Raw genomic sequence first — 12,398 nt, forward strand, 5'->3', positions numbered from 1 at the left:
CCTGAACCCTCAATTAATTGACTTTTTCCCTAGCCAAGGATAACAGACACTGAGTGAAGTTTCAACAAACTGAGAAAACAAAGTTCTGCAAGAGGTAATGACAGGGATATATTGTAAGCAACCTGGTAAAGTCTCTGATTATGCCAAAGGCTTTTTCCCAAGTAGGAAAAAACCCAAAGGAATTATTCAGTCACTTAAGGAAAAAACAAAATAAAACCCAAGCACCCGCAAGATAACCGATTTTCCTTAGCTGATGCTGAGGTGGCAGATACCATGATGTAGACATTGAAATCTATATTCAAAATATTAAAATTTGGAAATGTTGATAAACAGGCTATTATAAAGTTGTTTCACCTGAAAGCATTCCTATGCCAGCACAGTACAACTGCTCAAGACTGTTTAACTAAATATACAAACTCTTAGTGTGGCATTTACATTCAGCTTTCGTTATGGGGATTGAGAGGCAGGTACTTATTAACTGTTAATAGTTTTAATAAAGATCAATCTTACTTGCTTCAGCTTTCACTTTGTCCATTTCAGCAAGCAACGCCACTTCCCGATCCATTAAACTAGGAAGGGATGACAAAGGGAAAGAATGTTGGATCAGAAACTCAAACACAAAAATGGCACAGTGTTAACAGTGGAGAAAGACTTATGCGTTTGTTCCCTAAAAGCATACTACAAAATAAGCACTGTATACACCACATGAAAATCTTATCTCGCCCTCAACAAAGACTATTTTAAAGATTTCAATACAGGAATCTAATTCCCTTTTATTTCTACTGATAACATATTACAGTAAATCAGTAGCTAGACATTTAAGAGTTGAGAACCAGTAGATGGCAGTAGCAAACTACAAAACACTTTTTGGTAAGTTGTGCTAAAGCATAAGTCCTCAAGAAAATTACGTATTTCTACATATGTACATATATTTTATTTTATATTCTGGTCTATAAAACTGGTCAGTTATGCTTCTAATGAATTTTTACCAAGCAATACCCCTGCGAGGGCCCAATACATTTAACCACAATTAGGATTTATAGATCTTCAACATTTTAGCACAGTTGCTTATCAAGTCCACTAGCACTTTAAGTCTTTAGAATGCAGAGCAGTCAAAAGACACATATACTGGTGCTAATTTTGGATAAATGTTTAATAATAATCCAGAAAAGATGGAATCAAAGGTTTCTGGAAGGCTTTTTTATCGAAAAAGAATATTAAACAGGCAATTAGAATTTTCTCCACTATAAATGTAAATGGTTTGTAAGCATGGGAAAGCTTTTCCATGTCCTTATAAGAGAGCCCACCATCTTCAATGAACATGAGATAATACGCTGCCCTAGTATTAAACCTCTGGATACAAATAATTTTCCTTACCACATCAGTTTTGCTTAGTAGTGGCAAAAAACAAAACAAACAAACAAAAAAAACTAAAGCTTTACTATCTGTACAAACATAAAATGTTCCAACTCTCTTCATAGTTGAAATTCGTTCTAATTTCTCCTTTTGAACTCGTGTATAACTAGAGGGTTAATAAAAGTTCTCTTGTTTCTGGTTGTAAAACTAATCACACACATATGCATATATATACACATACACACACACACATAGGAAAAAAAAAACTCAACTCAGTTTAGCTCTATATGTTGTTATGTTAGCACAAAGTAGTTAATATGGAGACTACAGAGTGAGATATTCAAAAAAGTATAAGGCAGGGACATTTTCTCAAGGAGTAAAATCCTTTATAGTGAAGTGATAAAGAACAGGTTTGATAATCATTATGCATGATGTTAATACACAGATTTGTAACAAATTTGGTCGGCATATTAATTCCAAAGTGCCAGACTAGAGAGAAGATACAACTATTGTGGGGTAGCAACACTTTTGCTAAGAAAGCATTTCCCAAACCTTGGCAAACATTTTGCTCCAAGAACTCTAGCAGCATTTGGAATACCTAAAAGGCAAAACAAAAGCACATCTGAGACAGGAGCTGCCAGGCCTTGAGTTCAGTATTATCACCTCTCCTCTGCTGCTGAATCACCTTAAGATGCAGACACTGTCCGTCAGATGACAAATTTAACTGACGAAGCTTGTAAAATATTTATTAAAAGAGCTTAGCAAACAAGTAAGCTTTCTGCAGCTTACAATCTTTATTATGAGACAGCAGAGCGCCACAGGACACTCTCAGCAAGGAAAAACAGTACCATAATCATTAGACTTTTTAGTGTTACTATGAGCTAGCACATCAGGATGGCACTTCTATTTCCTGTAAGAATGGTTAGCATACCTTTACACAAGCTTTGTTTCTTGAATCACTCATTGGTGATCATAAGAAATCCACAGTGCAGTGTGTGGGGAATCATATGACGGCATGAGTGGTCAGTCGTGTCTTGACTCTTAGCAACCCTATGGACTGTAGCCTGCCAGGCTCCTCTGTCCAGGGGAGTTTACAGGCAAGAATACGGCAGTGGGTTGTCATTTCCTCTGCCAGGGGTCATATGACCATTCCAATAAAAAAATAAGCTTACCTTTCCATGCCAAAAAACACTGAAAAGCAATAAGGACTTTTATTTCTTTTTGTTTGTTGTCTGTCATGTTACTATCTATTGATAACATTTACTCAAAGATTCTGTGATGTTGGCCAAGCATTAAACAGAGGAATCTATGGACTAACTGTTGGGATATTTTCTCAGAGAGAAGCCTGATGAATCTCTGCAATTTTTCATTAAATTTTTCACAAGTCTTTAAAATAGAAAAATGAATAAATCTTAAATTACATGTAGTGTAAGCACCTGACAATTAGTTTTTCTGCTAATAATTTAAGTGCCTGACATTAAGCTTTTGGTTGCCGACATTCCCTTCAAAGATAATCATCTCAAATAAATAAGCTACACAACAAGAGAAAGGGCGATGCCAGGCCATCCTCTTAGAAGGTCCTGGGTGAGCTACATAAATGACCACTTGAGTGACCGGAACTTTTCCTTCCTATGCTTTAATTCTTGCTTTTATGTTTTAAATTCACTAATAAACAATGAACCCACAAAATTCAAGGCACCCCATCCTGGACCCCAATAAAGGCATGACTCAAGGTTCATGCTCTCCTTAAACACACTTCACTGTGTGGGTCTAGGCATGCCATGTACCCTCCAGGACTTGTGAGTAATAAACCTTGTTTTTGTTGCCAAGGTGCATGTAGCAATCATTAGAGCCACAAGGGCCTGTCTGCCACAACACTGAATCATGGGGTGGGGGCCACAAGCAGTACAGGGCCCAGGTGAGTGCCCTTAGGCACTGCTAGCTGATGGCATCACCGAAGTAAGCTGAGACCAACACAAACACTGTAAGAACTTTCTTAAAAGTATATCACATAATGTATTACAGTTGTATAGATGAATGACTATGTTTTAGGTAATTAATGCTAAATTAGGGATGACACATTATGATGCCTGCAACTTCCAAATGGTTCTACCAACACACACACACACAACAAAGACACTGATCACTGTACTTCTGTATTCTGAAAGTTTAAGTTGTGGAAATATGTGCATCACAAAATAAACAGAAAAAGTGAGAAGAGTTCAGAAGTGGAAAAGTGGCTAAGCATAAGATAAAGAGCAGAGGCAATTTTCACAATTAAAAGTAGTAATTTAATGTAATACAACTTTCTGACAATGAAGAAACTTTAGCTAAAGTTTTCCATCTGTTCCTAAGCTGTGGTGGTGCCAGTAGGAATCTGTAGCCGAGAGATTCAAAAGTACCTGTGGTTTGAGGTAACAGTTTTTTAGATGCCATAACTATGAGCAATGAGGCCTTTCAGAGCGATGAGAGGCTCATTCACACCACCAGACTTTCTGTTGTTACCTTGCTCACTCAGTACATGAGGGTACTAAGCTTGCAACTGCTCTGTCAATTTCCTGAATGGAAACACACCATTATGAGCATCTGATACACTAGACTCAGAAACTGCTAATGAAATTCTGCTAAATATTGTTGGGACTCTGTTTAGAAAGACACAGGTCTTATTAAGCCTGGACCTTATACAGCACACAGAATTTCCATATCCTGTCTTTGACCACAAAGGATGGTTTTAGATGTCCTGTCACTGTTAAGGAAAAAGACTGGTGAATGTCTGAATGTTCTGTATTTCCTTCCCTCCTTACCAAGACTTTTTTACCATCTTCCCATTTCCTCAACTTACTCTAAAGCTTTTTGTGTAATTTACTTGGTCAAAACAGTTGTCCCTGTAGCATCACCACTCATATCTCTAAGATACATTATATGTCCATCATTTAAAGCAGGCCCTTCAATCACTATTTTTAACATGTAGCTTACTGATTATACTATTACCTTCAGTAATTTCTTGGTTCCAAAAAACTATTAACTATCATTTGTTTATGATTGTTGCATTAGTACGTGTTCAGTCACTTTCTTTGTGTCCGACTCTGAGACCCCATGGACTGCAGCCGGCCAGGCTCCTCTGTCCATGGGATTCTCCAGGCTAGAATACTGGAGTGGGTTGCCATTTCCTCCTCCAGTGGATCTTCCCGACCCAGGGATGGAACCCATGTCTCTTATGTCTCCTGCATTAGTGGGCGGGTTCTTTACCACTAGTGTCACCTGGGAAGGCGCAGCTGCATTAGAAAACAATGTTATAACAGAAACAATTCTAGCAACTGTTGAGCCAACTAATTATTTCAAGGGTTTATACTCTAAACCACTCAATAATATTCTTACAAAACATTTATACTTGATTTTATTTGCTGGAAACCTAAAACCTATTTATTCTAATTTCACTAAAGCAGAAATCGAAGCAAAGCCCAGCCAATGCAAACACCTTTATTTTTCTTAAGACACTTCCTCCTTTTCATATAAAACAACCAAAAAAAGAAAAATTTTAGTAGTTTTTGTTAGCAGAGAATTAATGACACTTCATTTGTTTCTTAAAACTCCGTATTCCCAACACTGGTTTTATGAGTATGGTACACACATTTGAGCTCAAAGAGCATCTCAATTCTAAAGTAATACCAGGGACCATATGACTCAATGATATCTTACAATATGTTTAGGGAAAAAGAAATAGCAGCAATTTGCAGGGGGGCACAGTTAGATTCCCGGTCTGGAAACTAGGAATCAAACCCGTGCGTGACACATGCACCAAGAGTCTCTCTTCCAGCTTTAGTGCAAAAGTGAGCCATCAATGATGATGGGTGGGATGAAGATCATAGGTTACTGGGAGGCAGAATACATAGATTCAAATATTGTCTCTGTGACTTAAATATGATGTCATGTTAGGCAAACAGCTTAACCTAAGACTCAAATTCCTTTTAACAGTAAAGTAAAAATTAAGGCTCCCTCTTCACAGGACAGGAATCAGTATGAGAAATCAGATAGTATGACTGAACATGTTTGGAAAGGAACCTGTTTGTTTTGTATGTTACTTAGTTATTTTTCTCAGATGGTTAAAGAGTTAGAATTCTTTTAAATTTATTTATTTTTGATTGGAGGATAATTGCTTTACAATGTTGTGTTAGTTTCCACTGTACAACAGTGTGAATCAGCTGTATGTACACATGTATCTCCTCCTTCTTGAGCCTCCCTCCCCGCCACCCCCATTCCACCCCTGCAGGTCATCACAGAGCACTGAGCTGAGCTCCCTCTGCTATACAGCAGCCTCCCACTGATGATCTAGTTTACACATGACAGAGTATACATGTCAATACTACTCTCTCAATTCATCCCACCCTCTCCTTCCCCTGCTGTCCACAGTCCGTACTGTACATCTGTGTTTCTATTCCTGCCCTGCAAATAGGTTCATCAGTACCATTTCTCTAGATTCCATATATATGTTAATATATGACATTTTTCTCTTCCTGACTTACTTTACCCTGTATAACAGGCTCTAGGTTCATCCACTTCACTACAATGGACTCAAACTCATTAGAATTTTAAGTCAAAGACTATCAAGAACCATGGAGGCCAAATACTAGTAGAAATAAGATGCTAATGTACACGCAAAAACTTAAGAATAATTTAAAACTAAAGAGTGCTAGGTACCTTTCTGATAACACATTATAACAGTAGCCTATTCCTTTATTTCTATGGTTTTTAGACATTTTTGAAAGTGCTTTTGTTCATAAAATGATTTTCTGAATTTTCAGCATCTCTGTAGATGAACTTTAAATTTAAGGATCTAAAAGCATTTGTTAAGACTAGTGATAGTTTAAGAAGAAAAGAGAAGCTCAAACAAAAGGAAGTAACTTTTCTACGGTGAATGAAGAATCAGCCAGGAAAGATTTCAGTCTTAAGCACAGGCTTATATTGACTTCATGTGTTTCAGAATCTCAAATTTCTTACCACTTTTCTCCTTTTAATAAGTACCTTTTGACTTTCAATAAAACAGAACCTTTATTTTAAAGGCAGGCTGAGTGTGTATCCTTTGCCCTGACACATACTATGACAACTGTTCAAAATAGTTTACACACTCTAGCTTCATGTTCCACTTCGTATCCTGTTCCCTAACAGACTTAAACTTTAAGTCAACTAGGAGCTCCAACAATGTGTCAGACAGATTTTATTAATTAAAGAGAAAAGTAAACCTGGGTCTAGTGATGATTATTACTGGATCACCAATAAGGACAAACGTGACGTTTTACATCCTGGAAAGCCGCTGCTTTTACCTCCCCACAGGTAAATGTCAGCTTTCATCTGGCCCCAGTGTGAAAGCACTTATCCGTATAATTCCCCTAGTGCCCAGTCAGGTGTAATGTAATCTTACTGTTGCAAATTTGTTAGAATTTCTTTTCTTTTCTTCTATACTATAACCAACACAAAAAATGGCTTCCTAAGTGACATTAACTCCAAGCTCTGGTTCAGTGCCAAAGGGAGTTAGATCACCTGCCAATTATATCTTGAAGTAGCAACTACAAGGGGCATGGAAATAAGCCAGTTTAAAAACCCAGTCAGCCAGAGAGAAGGCTTTACACCAGCAGGAAAGTGCAGGTAATCTCTTTCCTCAAGTTAAATTGACCTGGTTGCTACACCTGCTAATCAATCCTAAATACACAGTTTCTAGGCAGGAAACCGCTTCATTTGTCATTTATTAAAGGAGGCTCCCCCTGGCTAGGTTCCAAGTCAACAAGGACTCATAAGTCTCTCTCCCGGAACTGTATTTCCTGGTTCAGGCTGGTTCTGAATGGAATCAGATCCTGTGGCTAAAGTAATCAGTAAACTAAACAATCATGGAGACCGGAGGCTTGTCAAGGCAAAGTTGTGATGTTCTACTTAGTTCTTTATTCTTAAGCCAATAATATCTGATGTGATAATAATCCAGGGTAAAGGGCATGGGGCTTTCTCCCAGAGGGTCAGAAAGAGGAGAAATCAGTTACCTAGAAAAACTTCCAGGGGAAGTCAGAGTTTACTTAACGTGAATTTGGGAGAACTGGTTGGATTTAGATAACTACAAAAATACAAGAGAGCATTACTAGGTTGGAAAAGTAGCATCAAGGAGTGTATGAAAGAGGAAATGTGTATGTTAAATTCTGAGACAAGTAATCTGGCTGGAGTAAAAATGTATATAAGCAAACAGAAGATTTGACATTAAATTTCTAGCTATAAAACCTGAAAGGAGAAACTTGGGATTCATGACAGCATGGGTAGATGAGCAGATGAATGATCTATTCTAAAGTACTTTTTGTTTCATGGATCATTCTACACTTTGGTAAAAGCAGAGGTCAGCAACTTTCTGGAGGCTTTATTCTACCTCTCTGTTAATTCACTCCCTTCTTCAATTCCACACAACAGGAGGACTGAGGCTACCCACTCTCCCTCTGTCTTTTGTTCACTGTGGCATGAAGTACCAGACTAAGTTTGTGAAGAGAGACACGGCTGAATATGACCTCAGGGAACAGCTCCTAGACAAGCAAGAAAATGGATGGATGGTTGGGAGGAAGAGTGGTGTAGGTTCTCTATATTTATGAAAATTTCCTCTCATCTTTCAGATTCTTGAAAGTCTTACAAATAGGCAGTATGGACAGTCTCATATCCCTAAATACCAACCTAGCTGCTTGTCTTCCTGTCATTTTACTTAATTTGGTCTTTTTTTTTTAAGTCCATTATTAAATGAAAATACCTCCCCAAAGGAGTTATGGTTTAAAAGTTAGTTACCACTTTAATAGTTAAAACAGCTTCAATGTTCTAGAAGAAAATTAGAATATATTTCTTTCCCAAAGATTCTATAATCAAATATATTTGAGAAACAGCATAGTATAGCTCCCTTTTGTAAATTCACAATGCATATTAGCATTAAGGCATCAAGAAGTCCTCTAGTAAAGAAAATTTAAGTATTTTCAAACCTCTTTAACTACTAAACCCTATTTCACATATTAATACATTTTAAGATATGAGAAATTTTTAAAGCAAGTTTAAAAAACACAAAATCAAAATAAATCAATGATTAATAATAGGGCACAGAAGGGACCATTAGAGTGGAGTGCATCAGGAAGGATGAAAGGAGGCAGGAAAACAAAGACATCTTTTCTACTTTTTTAATGTTGTTGTTGTTGCTGTTGTTCAATCACTCAGTCATGTTCGACTCTCTGTGACCCCATGGACTGCAGCACACCAGGCTTCCCTGTCCATCACCAACTCCCAAAGTTTGGTCAAACTCATGTCCATTAAGTCAGTGATGCCATCCAACCATCTCATCCTCTGTCATCCCCTTCTCCTCCTGCCTTCAATCTTTCCCAGCATCAGGGTCTTTTCCAATGAGTCGGCTCTTTACATCAGGAGGCCAAAGTATTGGAGCTTCAGCATCAGTCCTTCCAATGAATATTCAGGACTGATTTCCTTTAGGATTGACTGGTTGGATCTCCATACAGTCCAAGGGACTCTCCAAGAGTCTTCTCCAACATCACAGTTCAAAAGCATGGATTCTTTGGTGCTCAGCCTTCTTTATGGTCTAGCTCTCATATCCATACACGACTACAAGGAACATCATAGCTTTGACTATACAGACCTTTGTTGGCAAAGTAATGTCTCTGCTTTTTAATATGCTGTCTCGGTCTGTCATAGCTTTTCTTCCAAGGAGCAAGCATCTTTTAATTTCATGGCTGCAGTCACCATCTGCAGTGATTTTGGAGCCCCAAAAATAGTCTGACGCTGTTTCCACTGTTACCCCATTTATTTGCCATGAAGTGATGGGACCAGATGTCATGATCTTAGTTTTCTGAATGTTGAGCTTTAAGCCAACTTTTTCACTCTCCTCTTTCACTTTCATCAAGAGGCTCTTTAGTTCCTCTTCACTTTCTGCCATAAGGGTGGTATCATTTGCATAGCTGAGGTTATTGATATTTCTCCCAGCAATCTTGATTCCAGTTTGTGCTTCATCCAGCCTGGCATTTCACATGATGTACTCTGCATAAAAGTTAAATAAGCAGGGTGACAGTATACAGCCTTGATGTACTCCTTTCCCAATTTGGAACCAGTCCGTTGTTCTATGTCTGGTTCTAACTGTTGCTTCTTGACCTGCATACAAGTTTCTCAGGAGGCAGGTGAGAGGCAGGCTGGTGAGATTCCCATCTGTTTAAGAAGTTTCCAGTTTGTTGTGATCCACACAATCAAAGGCTTTAGCCTAGTCAATGAAGCAGAAGTAGATGTTTTTCTGGAATTCTCTTGCATTTTCTTTTTTTTTTTTTAATTTTATTTTATTTTTAAACTTTACATAATTGTATTAGTTTTGCCAAATATCAAAACGAATCCATCACAGGTATACTATGATCCAATGGATGTTGGCAATTTGATTACTTGTTCCTCTGCCTTTTCTAAATCCAGCTTGAACATCTGGAAGTTCTCAGTTCACGTACTATTGAAGCCTAGCCTGGAGAATTTTGAACATTACTTTGCTAGCATGTGAAATGAGTGCAACTGTGCCATAGTTTGAACATTCTTTGGCATTGCCTTTCTTTGGGATTGGAATGAAAACTGACTTTTTCCAGTCCTGTGGCCACTGCTGAGTTTTCCAAATTTTCTGGCATATTGATTTGTTCAAAAACATCATGCCATGGGTTACAGGTTCCTGGTTTAAAAGACAGATCCTAACGTAAAGGAGCATGACCTACGCTATAATTATTTGTCCCTTTCCAAACAATATTAACCTTAGGTCCATTCCTAAAGCATGAGTTTCTTCTACCATTCATTCTCACACTGTGACCACAAACAGAATGAAGCAGAAAGCACAATATAGCATAGGATTTTTAAGTCTTCCTCCATTATGTAGAGTAGTTAAGAGTTAGGAATTAAAGAACTTGGTGCAGAAAGCAAAATATAGCATAGGATTTTTAAGTCTTCCTCCATTATGTAGAGTAGTTAAGAGTTAGGAATTAAAGAACTTGGTGCAGAAAACAAAATATAGCATAGGATTTTTAAGTCTTCCTCCATTATGTACAGTAGTTAAGAGTTAGGAATTAAAGAACTTGGTAAATGGCTAACCATCTTTACCATTTTCGTGCTACTGGTACAAAATGCAACTTAACTTACCAGCTCTGCAATTCAGCAAAAGCTTGTTTCATTTTCTTAATAGAAGCATCCATCTCTTCTTTAACTACAACTCGATATCGTGCAAGAGACACTGTGCAGCGCTGGAGGTCTTTCACAGATTTTTCAATATTAGAACCTTGGAAAGAACCCCAATAAATAAAACAACATAGGTAACTTGAAAACTGGATCTGAATACCTAAGCATGTAATGTAACTAACATCTCATAACTAAGAATGCTTCCTAAATGGCCACCGTCGACAAAAAAGTGAATTTTTCATAGATTTTTTTTTTTTCAATATCCTGGCCAAGATGGAGTAATAGGAATTGGATTTACCTTCCTGTCTTAAAAAACTTCACACATACACAAAATATATGAAACAATGGTTTTCAGACAATGAACAATATGCAGTACTTCTTACCACCCTCCATAAGAACACAGAAACAAAAGAAGTGAGGCCTAAAATTGCCCCAACTTGCTACCATAAGAGAGTTTCCAGGCTGCAATGCAAGGAGGAGAAATCCTTAGTTGAGTCTGGAAGTCTCCTTGAATTGAGGGGACAGAGCTGAGAGTTCAAAGAGGCCAAGATGGCTAGAATTCTCAGGGCAGAACAGTAAAGAGGAGAAAGCTACACAGCAATGAAGAAACCGTACAAAGACCCACAGAGGATTCTGAGTGCATGCGAATGTAGAACCGCCCCAAACGGGGAAGGAACCACTGGAAAGGAGCAGGTGGGATAATCCTGAGAGCTCACCCAGGCCAGGAATAGTCTATGCTCACACCAGCATAGTGGGGCGCCAGGCAGGGTACTTAGAGGGCACTGCCTCAGTAATTAGCCTGAGACTAAAGGCTGCTCTATTTCTACTAACAAAGCTTAAGTAAGCAAGCAGACTGTTTCCAAATAACAGTTCCAGAACAAATCACAAGAATATTTAAAGAAATACAAAAATATCTAGCAATCAACAAAGCAAAATTCACAATGTCTGGCATCCAATTAAAAAATTACTAGAGGCAGAAAAATATGACTGATCTATAATGAAAGGAAAAATCAATTAACAGAAACAAGTGCAGAAATGACAAAGATGTAGAATAAAGTTGGTAAGAAGATCAAAACAGCTAATATAATCAAATATCACATGTTCAAGAAGGTGGAGGAATAGTATAATCTATTAAGGACAGACATGGAAGATATTTAAAAAGATTCCAACAGAACCTCTGGAGATGAAAAAAAAAATCAGAGATGAAAAATACACTGAATTGGATTAACAGCAGATTAAAAACTTAGAGAAAGAAGATTAATAAATTTGTAGACAGCAATTTTAGAAACTATCCATAATGAAATTAAACACAGAGAGAAAAAGACTAAAAAAAAGAATCCAAAATGAAAAACTATTTGAGTAGGTACCAAATTTTCAAAACTCCCTACATAACAGGATTTAGTAGAACACAATTCACCACGTAGATATAACAAAACTGATAAAGTTCTCTCTTGAGAGTACACTTTGAATCATTGTAAGTGGGTAAGTCAACACTGTAGATAAAGATGAAGCATATTTACCTACCTAACATATTTTAACCAGTTTCTGAGAATTCTATTATAACCTTTCTATATTCACCAGTGTCAGTTATTATAACTTATAGTTAGAATAACTGATCTAACAAATTTATAAAGTGCCAAGACACAGATTTTCAATCTTTAAATCTTTACTCATCTCAACCTTATTTCTTTTAAAATCTACCTAAAAGCTTTCAAGCACTGTTTCTTTATTTTTGCTTGAATAAATATTTTCAGACTTGCCTTTCTGGACAAGTTGAGGGCTCTGTTAGAAAGATGAAAAAGGAGAGCCTCAATAATTAAATTTGGCTC

At 37.4% G+C, this 12,398-nt stretch overlaps 1 protein-coding gene across 2 annotated transcripts in view; it reads right to left on the reverse strand.

Annotated features, from left to right (window-relative positions):
- The window catches only part of SPATS2 (spermatogenesis associated serine rich 2), a 153,241-nt gene that overhangs the window by 9,495 nt on the left and 131,348 nt on the right, over nucleotides 1–12,398 (reverse strand). For both annotated transcript variants that reach the window (XM_061416219.1, XM_061416220.1), the window contains exons 8-9: nucleotides 10,534–10,669; nucleotides 511–569 (exon numbers count right to left, since the gene is read on the reverse strand). In XM_061416219.1, coding sequence (XP_061272203.1) covers nucleotides 511–569; nucleotides 10,534–10,669 — 195 coding nt within the window. The remainder of the gene's footprint in view (nucleotides 1–510; nucleotides 570–10,533; nucleotides 10,670–12,398) is intronic.

This window comes from Bos javanicus, chromosome 5 (assembly GCF_032452875.1).
Source record: "Bos javanicus breed banteng chromosome 5, ARS-OSU_banteng_1.0, whole genome shotgun sequence".
Lineage (NCBI taxonomy): Eukaryota > Metazoa > Chordata > Mammalia > Artiodactyla > Bovidae > Bos > Bos javanicus.